At 48.1% G+C, this 17,222-nt stretch overlaps 2 protein-coding genes across 6 annotated transcripts; one reads left to right on the plus strand and one right to left on the minus strand.

Moving 5' to 3' along the window:
- Window positions 1-2,327: 2,327 nt before the first annotated feature.
- LOC112875868 (rop guanine nucleotide exchange factor 3-like) lies at window positions 2,328-5,554 on the plus strand. Of its 2 annotated transcripts, XM_025939870.1 has the most exons (8): window positions 2,329-2,496; window positions 3,123-3,507; window positions 3,606-3,722; window positions 3,825-3,979; window positions 4,106-4,180; window positions 4,262-4,570; window positions 4,666-5,004; window positions 5,177-5,554. In XM_025939870.1, exons 2-8 carry the CDS (start codon window positions 3,186-3,188, stop codon window positions 5,309-5,311), a joined length of 1,452 nt encoding a protein of 483 aa, XP_025795655.1. In that variant the 5' UTR covers window positions 2,329-2,496; window positions 3,123-3,185; the 3' UTR covers window positions 5,312-5,554. The 2 variants fall into 2 exon arrangements, with proteins under 2 accessions (XP_025795654.1, XP_025795655.1); XM_025939869.1 differs by having other exon boundaries at window positions 2,328-2,496; window positions 4,106-4,570.
- A 3,165-nt stretch (window positions 5,555-8,719) lies between these two features.
- Window positions 8,720-13,983, minus strand: LOC112874675. Of its 4 annotated transcripts, none has more exons than XM_025938143.1 (7): window positions 13,560-13,983; window positions 12,783-13,048; window positions 12,317-12,372; window positions 10,390-11,953; window positions 10,162-10,301; window positions 9,843-10,089; window positions 8,720-9,736 (listed from the first exon to the last, which is right to left on the minus strand). In XM_025938143.1, exons 2-7 carry the CDS (start codon window positions 12,937-12,939, stop codon window positions 9,186-9,188), a joined length of 2,715 nt encoding a protein of 904 aa, XP_025793928.1. In that variant the 5' UTR covers window positions 12,940-13,048; window positions 13,560-13,983; the 3' UTR covers window positions 8,720-9,185. The 4 variants fall into 4 exon arrangements, with proteins under 4 accessions (XP_025793928.1, XP_025793927.1, XP_025793929.1 ...); XM_025938142.1 differs by having other exon boundaries at window positions 12,783-13,043; window positions 13,560-13,981; XM_025938144.1 differs by having other exon boundaries at window positions 10,162-10,289; window positions 12,783-13,043; window positions 13,560-13,976.
- Window positions 13,984-17,222: the final 3,239 nt, after the last annotated feature.

A 17,222-nucleotide genomic window follows, 5' to 3' on the forward strand; every position in this document is an offset into this window, starting at 1 on the left:
TGGATCCTTCCCAGCTAATGATTAGCTAGCTAATTGATAATGGTTTATATTAGGTAGCTAAATATTAGTTTGTTAGTCATTAGTTTGATGTGTTCGGATCTATCAGCTAATTGTTAATTGTTAACATGGATGGACCATACTGCTCTTCCTATTTTTGGCGCCACTAATCCAGCTAGGAAAATTTGAAAATTTGATAGAAGGACCGAGGATAATAAGTTCTTTTTACATTTTTTGCTGGAATTAGCTGGGTTTAACCAGCTAATAGAATTACATAGTTTCAATTACTTGGAGAATCCTTAGCTACTCCATTAGCTAACCTGTTTAGATCCTTAACGGCTAAATTTAGCTAGCTAACTAGGATCCAAAGAGGGCTCTAGTGTAGCCCAACGCATGATTGTCTATAGTACCGTCATCCAACTATTTTCAGCTAATAGACTTTGCACACCCACAACAAAGATCCCGTGCCGAGGGATTTAAACAAACCCAAAAGTTGTAGCTTGTCTTAAAACTAAATATGACAATGACTACAAAAAGGATTTAAGGTACCGCATATCCTATTTTGTTTTCTTCGACGAAATTATACAGCTTCTAGCACGCTCGTGAAAACATAAGCACCGCACACGTTCCCCTTGAGAGAGAATAAGAAGAAGAAAAAAAGGAGAGATGAACGCACATGTGAGCTCGTCCGATTCCTTGCCAAGACATCCCCTTCGATGCGCATTAATGGCGGATACGTGCCCTGCACAAAATCGAGCTCCCCAAAAGAAAACCCGAGCGCGCGGTAGGCATCGTGCCGGCCACGCAGCGCCCACGACTCCACACGCCGCCACCGGCCCGCGGCTAGTTAATGCGATGCGATGCGATGCCCGGTCAACGGTCTCGGCGTCCAAAGTCCAAACCCCCTCTTCGCACGCAGCTGAGCTTGAGCAGCAGCGTTCCGATTCTTCTATCCGAGCGTGCTCCCCTCTGGGAGCGCCGGAGGTGGCGGTTTTGTGGAGCTCATGTCCTGCCGCCGGGGCTCACGGCTTGTCCCTAGCCATTGGCGCGGCGCCGCCCTGGTCGGCACTCGGCAGTCCCGGACGTTGGTGCGGCTGATGCTGCGCTGCGCTTGAGCATTCTCGGCAGGGGAACGGGAGCAGACGCGCGGCCACGCCGCCGGGATCCCGACGCGTACGTGCGGGGGATCCGGGCGCTTCCTCCCACACCTGCCGCCCGTGCGCGCGCGCGCTGCCTTCCGGCCTCCGCAGCCTCAAAAGCAGTCACCAGCCACCCCTACCCTTCCCGCCTAGTTTCTGTTTTCTGCCAAAAAAAAAACAACAAAAAACCAGCCACCCAACCAAACCCATCGTACGATGCGACCGAACTCGGTTTGAGTTTGGATTAGAAACACCGCTCGTTTTATCCTCTGATTTGGTTGGAATTCAATTGCCCATGCGTTCGGCGAGGCTGCACCGCACGGACCACGGGTTCACAGCTCCAGCGGAGGAACTAGCCTTGGACACCCTGCACGCAAAGCTGCTTGCAACGCACGCACGCGCGTCTCATAAACCCGCGCGCCGCGCCGCGCCGCGTGATCCAGCGCAGGTCGCAACTTGCATTGCAGGCCATCCGGTGACCTGCCGCGCAGGCTGCGGTGGTTAGCCCGTCTGTGCTGGGACTGGGACAGGACCCTGCCCCTCTCGCACGGTTCGTTCGCGCTGGCGTTGCGTCGCACCGTCATGTCATTTCGTAACTAATCCTCTCTTCAGCACAGCTCATCGGGCCGTGCATGATTGCTCGTCAGCCCACCGAACCTGTCCCCCAATCATTGCGATCTCCGATTTCTTTAACAAACTCTCATTTCCTTTTCTTTTTGGTTACCAAATCTCTCAGTTTTTACCAAACTATTGCACTAGTGCTAGGTTGTGGAAAAGCACTATAGGAAATGTGGGCAATGGAAAATTGCATCAAATAATATGCGGCTGACAGGCGGGCCATGGGCCCATTAGGCAAGGATACTACTAATTTTTCCAAACAAATCAACTGTTCGGATCAAAGATCAATGGGTCCTCCATCCAGGGTTGACTCCCAATAACATACTACACCGTATGCTCTGGCTCCCCCACGCATGTTCCTGAAGCAACCCAATCTTGCCGCAAGTTTTCTAAACATACACTTCCATTCCACGCCGGCTACGAGTAAAATAAAAATAAAACCACCAACGTCTCCTATGGCACGACCACCATCCATGCCCAGGATAACACAACAAAACCAAACCGGATTCGAAGCAGCACATCCGTTTACCTCCCACTCATCGCCTCATCATCATCATCTTCTTTTTCTCAAGGACAAAGCTGCATCTCCCTGAGACTGACAGGACGTCTCTCTCAGAGAACAGAGGAGATCGACGCAGGAGCAGAGAGACAGAACCAACCCCTGAAGAGATCTGGCGAGCCTCCGATGCATGCCAAGGAGAAGGTCGCCACTGGCGTAGGAATCAAATCGGCATCAGGAAAGGTGAGAAAGGGCCAGTCTTTTGCTTGCCATCTTTATCCCCCGGCCCCTTCCTTTCGTTTCGTTTCCATCTTCGCAGCAGCCGGGCATTCGCAGTACGAAAGGCGTGCTTGTTTCTTTCCATGTTTTCGCAACCCTTCATCTGGGAGATGATGAGAAAGTCAGAAAGGATGACATGCGCGCCATTGCAGAATTCCAAAAGAAAACTGGCCCTGCGTCTAAAGAAGGTTCAAAAGCAGAGGCATCTGAATCTTTATGCCTCCTTTTGTTTTCCCCCGTCTTATCCTTTTTTCCAATGGCTCTGCATCTTTATCTGCATGCCATGATATAGCCATGATTTAGTCTGAAGTCGCCGCTCAAATCGCGATCGTCTCAAAAGCAGCAGAGCTCAGGTCTAAACAACAGGGGCATTTCGCCAAATTCCTCAGCGTTGTCTTCGACCCTTCAGGCACGAAAGCTTTGAAAAATACGTCTGCTGGAAGGCGACAGGGCGGTTTCAAATTTAAACCTGCGAATTATCTCTGGTTTTGTGCGCCGGCGTCTCCCGTTTCGATGGATTTGTCGTACCCGTTGCAGCAGTTGCGCGAGGCCTTTATAAAGCCGTCTCGTGTTGCCTTTGTCCTGTGCAGTGCTGAACCGAACTGGAAGGGGCGTGACGGCGAAGGCGAAGGTGCGAGGCGAGGAGGCAAGCCATGGAAAGGGACAGCAGCCCGTCGGTCTCGGTGTCCGACGAGAGCTCGGAGGCGGGGCCCGCTGGGGAGCGCGGCGGGTGCTGCTCGTCGCCGTCGACGCGGAGCCTCGTCGACACGGCGGGCAACCTCAGCCGCACCGTCTCCGACGTGTCCACGTCCTTCTCGGAGCAGTGCAGCAGCGTTGACCACAGCGGGCCGTTCGAGTCGGCCGCCGCCATGGCCAAGCTGATCGACCGGTCCCCGGCCTCCGCCGCGGCGTCGCTCAGCCGGCTCAGCATGAAGCCCCGCGCCGACGTGCTCGACCGCCGCTCCACCGACGACGGTACGTACGACCACGGCGGTCACGCCGATTCTTGACACAGATCGATCGGTCACCGTGCCGCGTCTTTGGTTAACGCGAACTCGGCCTCGGATGCGCAGAGATGGAGCTGGTGAAGGAGAGGTTCTCGAAGCTTCTGCTCGGCGAGGACATGTCCGGCGGCGGCAAGGGCGTCTGCACCGCCGTGGCCATCTCCAACGCCATCACCAACCTCTACGGTATGCACGCGTCGCGCGGCAACGGAGCCAAAAGTTCGGAACAATTCGTGTTCTGGCATCTTCATCTGTCAGTACTAACATGTCGTTCGTTGGTTGTCGCAGCGACGGTGTTCGGGAGCTGCCACAAGTTGGAGCCGCTGCCGGCGGGGAAGAAGGCGATGTGGAGGAGAGAGATGGACTGCCTCCTCTCCGTCTGCGACTACATCGTCGAGTTCTACCCCACCACGCAGACCCTGCCCGATGGGACCAAAGTTGAGGTGCTGCATTGCGTTTCATGTTTATCCATGGATTTCTTCCTGCAAGATTCAGTTCCAGGAAACTTGGAGTCTCTGTTTTCATCGCGACATGCCTGATCAAATTCGATCGATTCGTGGTTCGTGCAGGTCATGGCGACCAGACCGAGATCGGACATTTACATCAACCTGCCCGCGCTCGAGAAGCTCGATGCCATGCTCATTGTAAGATCAGATCCCAATTGCTACTCCATTGATTTTGCTTGTTCTCAATCAGAAGTGGTTCAAGCATGCGCGATGGTGCAGGACATACTGGACAGCTTCCAGAAGGCGGAGTTCTGGTACGCTGACGCCGGGACGAGGTCGTTCGGCTCGGTCACCTCGTCGTCGTCGACGATGTCATCGTCATTCAGGAAGTCGGTCCACCGGAACGAGGACAAGTGGTGGCTGCCGGTGCCCTGCGTCCCGGACACCGGACTCACCGAGAAGGCGTGCAAGGACCTGCAGAAGAAGCGCGACTGCGCCAACCAAATCCACAAGGCCGCCGTCGCCATCAACAGCGGCGTCCTCAGCGATATGGAGGTGCCCGAGTCCTTCATGGCCGTGCTCCCAAAGGTACAAACAAGGCATCCCAGTGGTCAGTGGAACAGTACACAAATCTTCCACTCTCTCACTCTTGCTGAAATCTTTTGGCTGATCATGGTTCGCAGAGTGGGAGGGCAAGCGTGGGGGACTCGGTGTACCGCGTCATGCTGGGCGCCGACAAGTTCTCGCCGGACTTCCTGCTCGACACGCTCGACATCTCGTCGGAGCACGACGCGCTGGCGATGGCCGACCGGGTGGAGGCTGCCATGTACGTGTGGCGGCGCAAGGCTAGCGGGAGCCACGGCAAGTTACCATGGAGCAAGGTCAAGGAGCTCGCGGCCGACGACGACGACAAGAACGTTTCGCTGGCGAGCAGGGCCGAGAGCCTCCTGCTCTGCCTGAAGCACCGATTTCCCGGCTTGTCGCAGACCACTCTGGACACGAGCAAGATCCAGTTCAATAAGGTAAACTATAGAAACCAAGCGGCCATAATCACATTGGCAAGCACACAGGATTGTATTGGCATTCTCATCCTCTGTTTATTCATCTGCTCATACAGCAGACAATGCACATGCTTGCTTACACTGAAATTATGCTCCGGACCTGATCGGATGAAATGGACCGATTCTTTTGCAGGATGTTGGGCAAGCAATCCTGGAGAGCTACTCAAGGGTGTTGGAGAGCTTGGCTTTCAACATTGTTTCGTGGATCGATGATGTTCTTTTCGCCGACAAGTCGACTAGGAAACTAAGTGATAACCTGAAGTCCTGAGCTCTTCAGCCTATACTGAAGCTTCCCAGCAAAGGTTTTAGATGACTGTTGGTGAAGTTGCAAAAGAATGTAACAGTAGATGTATTAGGGTGGTTTTGCTGACCTAGAGAAAATGTAAGGTCTAGCTTGCAAGAATGCAGATTGCAGAGTATGTCTGACCAACAGTGAATGTGTGTACGGAGTATGTTTTGTTTTAAGCCCTTGTATGAGACTAAGAGTTTGGTAGCAGGCAGTCTGGTAAAACTGAACTCGTGTGCATATCAGAGTTTTTCATTTTGAAATTACGGTGAACTGAATTTCAAGACTAGTCGATGATATTCATGGGGATAAGCAGAAAACTACACGTGTTATCTTGCTGAATATTAAATGCAGAAGAGTACTACACATGTAAGTTGGTCGTTATTTTCCTTCCTACATGACAAATCGTCAAAGAAAACCACATCATGACTATGGGATACTAGGATCCTTTTTTTTTTCCTTTTCAGATTAGGGATCTATAGGCAGCCATTTTATTTTAGGTGACAGTGTGACATATTTGGTTTTAGACCCAATAAGGTAAGCCAAAATTTGCCATTGCCCAGCTATTTCGGCCTCTAGTTGGGACGAAAGCCAAAATTTGTATATTGGCCTAGAAAACTTTGGCAGCGATGTATGGGGGGGAGAGGGCATATCTGGGCCCTGGGCTGCCGAATCGCTCGACCACAGTTTGCGTGCCCCTCATGGACAGCCAAAGAGAGGTGGCTTGTCACCTATTGGTTGGATGCTTCAAAAGCGTTCTGGTTTAGATTAAATGACAATATTCGCTAAACCGTCTGTCATATTACAAATCCGTCTAAACATCGTGTTTTTAATTAAATCTACAAAATAATATGTTGGCTATATTTTGACTTAAAAATAACTTATGAAATGCGAGTCCCGTAGTCACACCCATAGTTTTAATAAAATTTAGTCAGTCCCGTAGCCACAAAATTGCATCTGCTTGCACATACACACCGAGTTAACAACTTAAAATAGAAAAAGTTTCGATGATTCCTAAGGTTCCGCCTATTTGTACTCATGTCTCGTGTGTTTGTAATGTCTGGGCTGGTAACTTAACTGCACCACAAAAGGAAACATGTAGTCATTTGCAGGGTTTCGATTGATCCACCCGGCCAGCAGGTTTCTACGACTTCTTATATGTGGATGCAGGATACGATCAAGCCGTGCCAGCCGGCAGATTCCGCTGGCCTTACTATATATGATCAACGCTATTCAAGGAGATAGTAGGCTGCCCAAGGTGAAAAGTCCAGTATGGACAACATTGAGCAGGTGACAGTATCCCCTGAACGACCTTGGTCAATTTGTGCATCTTGTTGAGTTACTGCAGATCACCTTGGTCCTTTGATACCTTGCTAGAAATCTCACTTCAGTCTCTGTCCGGCAGTGTTCTGTTTAGCTTGAGTTTGTTCCAGTGATCAGTATACCGTCTGTCAAAACCGAAAGAATATCCATATGAAGAGATGAGACATCTAATTCCATGTCTCATAATCAGTTCAGCTTGGTTTTTATTCAGTGGCATACCTGTGTCAGAGAATTACCTTTGTTTTCAATTAATGCCAGGCAAGTCTGAAAATACAGGGATGATGGAAACTGTTTGGTTCGTTCTTGCAGGGTCGTGGTTCCAGGCAGCTAGGCGCGCCCAGGAGATGGTACCGGAACAAGAAGATCTGGCTGACCGTCACCCTCGCCGTCGTCATCGTGGTGATCCTACTCATGGTCCTGTCAATTTGCCATGGTTTCAAATGCTGATCCTTCAGAAGCACTGGTGCAGGGTTCCTGGCTGCCAGGCGCCAGCGGATGGAATCTTGTCCCGTTAACAACTCCTGCATGTTTTGGATACGTTCAACAATCCACTTTTGCAGCATTGCATTTCACATGGCGATGCATTCTGCTTGATGTTGTCGTGATTCAATATATACATGCTTCAATGCCTCATTTTATAGTTGCATTGCATGTGTTGAAGACCTGTCTCCTTTCTAGAAAAAGAAAATGCAAGCATACAAATGTATATAACAACATAACCATACCTACAAAATCATGTACTCTTCTTGAAATTGAATGCCAATCAGTTCAGTTTGGTCTTATTCAGCACGATACCTAACAATGCAAGTACTCCACGGCCCATAGCCCATCCATGGGCTGTCCTGAGAAAAGGCACAAAAAAGGAGGCTCACAGTGTCCGTTGAACAGGCTTGGTCAGAAATAAGAAAGACTGAAGAAAATGGTGCTGAACTTTCAATTAGTTTTCAAAGCAACTTTTATAGGGTGGAATCTTGAAATTCAAGTGACATGTTTTTCAATTTTCCGTAACAAAAAAAAAACATGTGCTGGCATGGACGGACGGGCTAGATCAAGAAAACGGCCCCTTTTACAAATCTCATCTTATTCATAGTTGGGCCATACGGGCTGGATCCATCCTTGTAAAAATTCTCGACGCCACACTCCTCTGACGGTCTGCCACTGTTTGGCTCCGTTTCGATATAGCGCGCCCCTGAACCTCGGCGGCGAAACTGAGCGGGGAGGAACTCGTGCTCGTCGCCTATTCGCGCCGACCGCAGGCTGAGAGGTGAATTGATCCATCCCCATCCCCCCACGTCTCCGATGCGTTTGCTCTTCCGAAGATCGCAGCATCCGATCACTTTGTTGGAAACTTCAAATCCGCTCGGCATTTCGACCTGGTGGCCTCGGATTAGTCTATGAGGAGATTTCGCGGAGATTTTCGGTTCGTAGTGGCCAATTTCCTTTGCTTAAAATTCCAATTTGGGGTCACCGGGCTCAAATCTTTCGGGGAACCACGCATCCTTTTGGTGCGGATGATGCGTCGTTATATTTTTCTTCGGCGGTTTAAACGCAATCTGGGCGATCGCGTAGTAAATTAGGGTTTAACCGAGTAGCGTGGCATGGTGCGGGGAGAATTTAGAGGGGATGTGGGATCGCGCAGCGACTCGCTATCTGCGCATGGCGATCTCAGGACGGTGCGAACTGGATTCTGCGCACTGTGCCTACGAGCTTGTCCCAGCGTCTCGACGCTTTTTGCGAAGTTGTGGTGTCTGCTGACACAAGGATACGGTGTTATACTGTTATGGACTTTTGGTGGTGGCAGTGGCACCCTTTGAAACTGTTAGATCCAAGTGTTTGCCTAGTAGTTATTAGGGATGCTTCTGATGTTTCATCTGCACTTGATTTGATTCAGTCTGTGCGCTTATTTGCTTAATTTCCTTTTCAGCTATCTTACAATTGGGAGTGCGGATATCCTGATACCCCTAGAAAAGCTGATCCTGTTTCCCTGCATACTTTAAGTAGAAGAAGTTCATTTACTTCAAATGTGAATGGTTATAAATACAGCTTATCCATCAACGAGGAATGATAAACAGTGCTCTAACCATACAGAAAATGTGTTATTTGATTAATCATGTATGATTACTTTTGCACATTTACACACAAAACAAACATATACAATTTGCGTGATCTGATCCCGCAGAAAGTGTTAGCCTCACACATATGCACACAAACTCTCAATGGACAAGAGGAAAATTGCAATGCACTTCAGACTGCCATACACTTCGCTTTTCAGAGGCATGACTGAGTTCTGTGGCAATCTGACAGGCCTTGCCTAACTCTATCCACACAAACTGCACAACCCCGAGATTTGCAGAACTGAAACTTTTGCTTTCATGCATCTCTTGATTTCTGCTGCAGTTACACACATAAGACTAGAAGCAGCCCATGTTATTCTGCCACGTAGAATGGGTTATTGTCAGCACGAAAACTTCAGTATCTACCTACTCACTGTACTCACGATAAGGCATCATCGACAAGCGATCTAGTCAGAACTTCAAATCCACAAATCAAAAACAGCCTCATCTATCAACTCATCCAATACGAACTCCCATATTTCCATAATGATCTCTTCAGTCTTTGACCTAACGTTCATCCATGCTTGAACTTCCAAATCCTTCTTAATTATCTGGTCTAGAGTACTGGGAAGACTATATTGGATATACCCATGGACATACTTATCAACTTCTGTGATGAGGTTTTCTCCTATTGGAGGTGTCCGTATGTCATGTCTTAAAAAAGATAACCAAGAAGAGAGTCTAAAATATCTCTCTTGGATCTCTGTTAGAGCTTCACAGATACAGTCAAACAGAAGCTTCAGATCATCGGTTTGATCACCTTGATCCTGTAGTTCTTCAAACAAGCAGGGGCTGATTAATTCATCCTCTAGGTACCATACCTCTAAATTTTGTTCTGCGCATAATTCTGAGAGCTCTAGCACCAACTTTATGTAATCTAATCTGACATTCTTGTCCTCCCAGAGGACCTTAACATCTGATTCATCATCTGGGAAACATAGGGTCCTTTGGAGATCTTCATGCAACTCACCTGTATGCCACAAAAAACAAACAAACAGATATGCAGATCATTTTATTTTGTATCCGCCAATAGAATAATCAATAATGTTCAACTAAGTTGTACTGTTTGGACTTACATTCTTTCTTGTTCATGCAGTCAGGACTGCCAAAATCCTCAAAGAATGACTCAAGAACAGATACCGGACTGGGCTTTTCTTGTGTTTCCTCGCTTTGCTCAGAAGAACCATCTGAGACTAATTTGGTTGATGCTCTTGGTTCTGGTGTTTCCGGCTCATGCTGTTCCAACTTTTCAACCATGCTCTCAGGAGAGTCTGGGGTCACTTCAGCATGTTCTTTTTCTTCTTTTGTTTCTTCTAATATTTCCTTTAGGTGAAACATGATATATGTAAAATAATAATCACAAAAAACCGACAACATGCATTTATTTGAGCTTACCTGATGTATATCATCTATGCTTTGTTCTTCTGGAACAGACTGCATATTGCAAATGTTTTCACTGCAGTCCAATTTGTCAAGTCCTTCAATGTACATGTTGTCCAGCTCATCAGAAACATCTTGAAGTCCTGTCCAAAATTCTGATGTTACTTGTATGCGGAGAATAAACACGCACCATTCAATTATAAGAAAAGGAACGTGCACAATTCATAGCATCAGTTGAATTACCTTCGTTTGCTTCATTCATGCAGTATCCTTCCTGAACTGTCACCTGATCATCAACTGCCGCACTAGTACAGCATGCAATGCTTCCCATGTCGTCCTGTGATTGGCATCTCTCTTGTGTGCATTCTTCTCTTTCAACCTTGCATGAAAGGCAACCATCTGTCTCTTCAGGTGAGAGTTCAAGGCAACCCTTTTCCCTTGGGCTATTCCTAGGGGTTGACGCATTGCAATGAGGGACAGAAAGTATTCCTTCCAAGGATTTTGAAACTTGAACTGCTGGATAGTTTACAGATCGGTCATTATCTTTTAGCATCTCTGATAAATGCTTCTTGGCCTGCTCATAGAAGATAGATTCACCTTGTGGTACTGTACGAACATTTATTTCAGTTATGCTGCTATTTTGTTGCTTTTGCTTACTGCTGTTGAAAGGTATGATGCTGTTCTTAAAACTTGATGCAGATGTGTCTGCCAAGCTCCCTTCTGGGACATGTCTAAAATCCTTCTTAATTGCAATAACAGAGTCTTTATGCCTACGTGGATCTCTTCCAAGGTCCTCTGCAGGTGCCAAATTTCTCTCTCTTCTACTCTCACCAGTCACAATTCTGAATCTTTTCTTGACTTCCTTAATAGAAAACTTTGAGGCCTCCCTTCCACTGCATTCAGGAACATGCGATGTAGACGGTTGTTGATGTAAAGGTCTTGCGCTACTAATGGCTTTTTGATGAATCCGTCTTTCTGGATTTGGCTTTAGAATAACTATTTTGCTAACTGTCTGAGGTCCGATAGTTGCCTCAGGCATCTGGCTTCTATTTGATTTACCCTTCCTCCAGAAGAACTTATATTTTCTCTCTTTAGCCTGCTCTTTTGTAGCCAACAGATGCTGATTTGAGCCTACTCTCCCTCCAAAATTGGTCTGTCCAGGAATGTTACTGGGCTCTAATCCAGAAGCCACCTTATTGTTTTGGTGCTTTTGGATATTGTCTACTATTTGAGGATTTGGCTTCTGAAGCAGCTTCAGGAAAAGTTCCTTGTTTGAACCCAGTATCTCCAATGCATCCTTGAACTGTTTGGATTGAGCTGCCATGGTGTTAAAAAGATTATTCTGCTCAGATAGTTTTCCATCATTGCTCTCTTGAGATTGCCCACGACCCATACTGCGAGGAAGATTATTCAAGTCATTGACCTTTTTATGGATTAGGGACTTCAGTGAAGGACACAGTTCATTCTTATCCTTGCAATCACCGTGTGGGCACTCATTGTGGCAACTATAGATTTCACCTAGGAAATCTGCCAGGACAGACTCAAGATCATATTCTTCAGCATGATTCAAAACCTCAGAATCCACTGATGGAGTTAAAGCCGTAGAGACACCAGTCTGGTGACATGAGTTATCTGTTAATCTATTTATATGCTCTGGTTTCTCATCAAGAGAGACACCATTTTCCAGGTCAGCTAATCTTCTCTGAACTTCATCATTTGGAATTTTCTTCAGTAGTTCTACTTTCCTCAATTCATCCTCCATAAGGTTTTTGACTGTTGGTTTCTGGAAAGTGCATTCTTCTATGTTCTGAGAAAGAAATAGTAAAAATGCTCAGATGCTATATTGAAGAAAACTACATACTGCGACGCATTAGAAACTATAGTGGTCACTTAATAAAATTAATCGAGCTAGTTTTGATAATGAAGCCCCTCAAGCATAACACTGAATCAAAGAACTGGCCTAGATATCAAGCCAAATCAACATTGGTGGTTCACTGCCTCACTGTTGATGAATTACAGATATTTCTTACAGTGTTTGCTTTGTTGCAAAAATGCAGTCTAAACTGTTAAAATTTTAAACCCCTGTGTATAATAGATTATGGTAATGATTAAAGATATAACTAGGTGGATTTGCTCCTTGAGCAGCTACATGTTAGTTCATGCAACTTACACCATCTTCTTCTATCCCATCAAAATCCCTGGACCTCTTTGTCGATTGCCCTATCTCTGCACAAATACATGGCCCATCATCAGATAATTGTCTGCCAACACCCAAGTTGACAAAAAACATACCGTACATTGGCTAATTCTAGATCATAAGTCAGATGCAATGTTTGGTCTTATATAGCTTTAGGAATTCTCTCAATTACTGTAGTAGTTCATGAATCGATCCATGCTGCTAGCTGTGCAGGTTGTACTTATAAAGTGTCAATATAATCTGCTGAAACAACCCAATCCAAATAGCAAACAAAAACATAGTAATAGCATATTGTGGCATTTTCATGGAAGATGAAGTGAATCTAATGGAATGATATCATCTGAAGTTATTGAACATTTTTTACAGACTTGAAGTGGAGCTCAAATAGATATGCCTATGCTGTTATAATAACCCTAGTCTACTAGGGAAGAAAACTTACCATTGATCTCCCGGAATGCATGCCTCCCGCCCAATTGCTTGGAATCCAACAAGAACTTGGGGTCACGACGGAAATAAAGCATGCGCATGAGACCCCACACACAGCCCACATTGTCCTCGTCTTGTGATGCAGACCTCCGGTGACCTTGTTTTCCCATTTCTGATGATCTGTTCGCTCTCTAGCAGAAATGACCCTTTTGTTTCTTTTACTGATTGCTCAGTTCATGAGGGGGAGATCACCAGCAGTTGGACCGGATGAAGACTGCACTTAAATGAAAATTAGTCATCAGACAGGGCACAAATTTATCCGGAGATGCCAAACACTCAAACGGAAGAGCTGAACTTTTGCAGGATGAGAGATTCAGAGCAAGGGGGATGGATGCAATGCAAACAGCTGGCCTGAGAAACCTGCGATGCCAGGTACCAAACTTCTGTTGTCTTTACTCTTGATAAATTTCTAAGCAATCAATCCAGCTAATCAATTGAACAGTTAACGAGGGCAAAAAGGAACTTCCAAATACAGACGCAGAGAATTTGATGCAGCCCTATCAAAACATTACTTAGGTGACACCCCCAATCTTTCCCAAAAAAAAATTCCCAACAAATTTAAAACCACTTGCCCAGCTACAACATCGATCTGCCACCTACGCTCACAAGATTGACAAGTATGAAAAAGAAAAGTTTCATACAAATCATAGCTAACAAAAAAAAAACGTGCAAAACCAAGACAGAGACCCAGCAGCAGCTAAACCTTCCAAGTTCCAAGCAACAAGCCTACCTGACGGGGATTCAGAGATCATGGAGCCAAGCTTCAACGTTGGGTATGTGTCAAGCCACAAGGACGAACACCCATCCAAAACTACTCAGCCCTCACAGCATCTCCCCGGCCATGTGAGTAGGCGCCGGAGCCCGCAGCCCTGAGCTGTCCATCCTTTCCGCGAGGACGGAAGGAATCGGAGGCTTTTCTTCCTCCGCGGTAAGGTAGCCTAATCCAGGTCCTGGTCAGTATCGCATTTGCTTTTGCTTTGCTACTCTTTTCTTTCTCCTTTTCTCCCCTTCTCTTCCCCCTTCGCTTTGCTTTGTGGGAGGAGGAATGAGCGGAGCGCACCAGGGGAACAGGGCAGGGCAGGCGGGCCACGGCACCACTACAGCAGCCCACCACATGCCATCCCGTCGCACCAGTAGGTTAATGGACTTTCGGCAAGTGCGCCAGCCTTTTTCCACTTGCAAGAAAAAAAGGAGGTAAGCGATGGCTGCAATCAGGTCACCTAACCGGGGTTCGTGGTTGCGTGCTAAGCCTGGGCGTCGATGCCGGAATTAATCCTATGGGGACACACAGGAAAAAGGACGGGCATAATGAGGTGGTTTCTGGAGGGATAGTAATAATAATAATAATATAGATCATATTATGTTCACAGAATCAATTCATTTTTTATGGCCATGGCGGGAAGAGCCTCAGAGAAGCCGCCCGTGTCATCTGTCAGGTGTCGAGATGGAGATTTAGCGCAACTTTTTTTTGGCTCGATGCGCTAGATTGAGAGTCGCGTATCGACAACGAGTAGTGGCAATCGAAAGTTTGTTACCTGTCCATCACAAAGCCACTGGTTGTTCGTCCAGGAAAGACCGAAAGAGACACGCAGCCTGGCCTCCAATCGTCGAGAGTTCGCTTCCGTGGGAGGTGTCGGATCCACGAGCTAGTAATGAGTACGATCATGAGAAGATTTCCAACGAAATGCCCTTGACACAGATCAAATACGCTGCTTTATATTAGCAGGCCGCTCAAGGCTCCAAACAATGATACACTTCTAATTCCCCGCGCTGGCTTAAGATATGTGTTTAGTGACAGGCGAGACAGCTCATTTCGCAGGAAAAAGAACAGCGCTGATTATTCGGCACCGGACAGGGGCCAGTGGTTCCGATGGGATCTACTGGGCGTGGGCCTAGCAGTTGCCTGCTCCTCTCTCCCACTTTACAACTCGAGCCCGATTCAGAAAGGAGCCGGGCCCGCCTGCCAGGGGGCCGCACGCGATGTGCCACGACACCGCAGTCCACGGGTTAGGTCAGCGACTTGATCTTCTCCTCCACCCTATGAACGTCAGCGGCTTGATTTAGCTAGCATCATTCTGGCAATACCATCGCTGATCAGCTGCGATCTTGCTAATGCACAGCGTCGCTTGCGTCCTACGGAAGGAAGGGATGGACCGTGACGGGGATGGTGATGCCTGGTGCGAGCTCGGGGACGCTCATGTGCCGTGACGTGTCAGGCCGAGGAAACTTTTTGGCCTCATCTTCGTCGCCACGGCTTCGGGGTTGGACTCTGTGGCTGGCCTCACCCTCACGTACACAAACCGGCCAAATCATGGGTCGCGCTTTCGGGACCAAAGACAAACCGGCCACCCGAGTTCTCCCCCCTGGCATCACACGATTGCGTACTCGGCGCGACGCCGTGTTCGAAATTTAGTGCTGGCGCTTACTTTCTCGATTAGATATTGGGGGCTGGCTGGTACTGCACCTACAGGCTACTTTAACTCGCTCCTGGAGATACCCTATCCTCCATCTTTTTTTTTCTTGGCTGTCCAATTAGGTTGGGCGTGCTTAAGCCTCTTGAGAGGACAGCTGGTGGCAATTAGCATCAGACCTTTTGGCCATTACTGCTTCATTAGTTCTTGCGATCCTTGTGGTTGTGGAGGGAGCACTGTTTTTAGTTTACAAAGGGAACACGCGAATTAGCGCCCACGTCTAGACTTACCCCTTGAATTTCATAAGCATCCAACTGTGAACGGTAAAAGTTTCTTTGCTCGCCGCCTCGTTGGGTATTGCTTTGAACTGGCGACGGGGTGACTGGCAGGGTGACAACGGAGTAAAGAGGTTGTCAGAGCAGGCAAATTTATCTCCGTGCGTGCCAGGCGCCATCATATGTATTCATGTCTGTCCTGCATAGGGCCCTGAATCATGACCACGCCCACTCGCCGCTCTTTCACTCGATAAATTCTTGCCACCGAAGAAACGGAGCACGCAGCCGCGGCCAGTACTGTGGCAGCAGTGCAGTGCCTGTCCCCTTGGATACGACCTCGATCGGCTACATGCCAGGCTTCGGGTTTCGAGCACTGATGCTATTCCGAGGCGATGTCAAGTGTGTCTTCTCGTGCGTGTCAGCAATTGCCAACCTTTTTCACGGTCTTTGCGGCGCGCAAAAAAAAAAGTTAAGATGGTGGGAAGGCTTGTGGCATGTGCAGTTTATGCGGATGATTGTGTTACTGCTGTGCTACGGCACTTGCTCTGAATGTCTTTATTGTCCTCTGTCTCGAGATGAAACGGAAATCGTATGCCCCGCGGCGGGCCGGATGAGTGCCGGCCGGAAGGGTGATCACGTGATGATGCCCTGTGCTGTGGCTTCCCCCATCGGGCGTACATGGAGTAGTTTGCATCCACAGGTCAAATGGCTGGACGCCGTACCTTCCGTGTCTGCTGACTATTGCCTTTCCTCTCGGTCGCCAGGTTCCTATCCTTCGCGTGCGCGTTGAATGGGGCCGTGGGACGCGACGGCTTTGTGCCTTTGTCACCCGAGTTGGGTAGGATCGGGATCGTCCCTGTTCCCAAACCAAGGCAACCTTACCAGTTACCAGATCAAACATACCACTGGTACTCTAGTAGCGAAGCGAGTTCTGCGGGGATTAGAATGACATGGTAGCATAGCACCTTCCTTGTGCTTGCAACATGTTACATGTTGACGACTCCTGATGAAGCAATCACACCATTACCAGAGTGCTATACCGTTATGACACGCCAACGTACTTTATTTTTTTTAAAAAAAAAAGACAGACGCGTGAGGCGCACACGGCTCGAGACGTATTAGTTTATCGTGAGCTGGTAGCTTGGTGATGCTGTTAGGCATGCCGTCGAACCTACCCGCGCCCGCGAGAACACGGACAGGCGCGTATGGACGGCGCGAGCGAAGTCCATGGAGGAGTAAAAGCATTCCTCCATTTGCTAGCGCGCGCGGTGGCCGGTTTGGTGGGTGGGTGGGCGGAGCCGGTGCCGCGCGGTGCCCGGGATCGGAGGCGGCCGTGCACGGCCGCGGCTCCACCATTCTTCTGGGTTTTGAATTCTGATGCGACGTGTGCGGACTTGTTTGTTCGTTTGAGAATGGAGACGCGTCTTGAATACAGGACCTGGAGCTAGGAGGTGATTTTCTCGTGCTGGAGCTGGGCCACGCGCCTGTTGGAAAGAGACGCATGATTCAGTTTGGGCCTGGCTGATAGTTCTGCATAGCGAATCCAATACGTTCGTAGGTCACTTGGGCCCGTTTGACACCTTTTTTTTTTTCTCTCTAGGACGAGTGATTTTCGAGAGAAGCGATTATATAGTTTTTTGCGAGGAAGAGAGAAGTGATTAATATGGCTGAAAAAGATTCCTCCTGATAAACCCCTATGGATGAACT

The sequence above is a fragment of the Panicum hallii genome, chromosome 9 (assembly GCF_002211085.1).
Source record: "Panicum hallii strain FIL2 chromosome 9, PHallii_v3.1, whole genome shotgun sequence".
Lineage (NCBI taxonomy): Eukaryota > Viridiplantae > Streptophyta > Magnoliopsida > Poales > Poaceae > Panicum > Panicum hallii.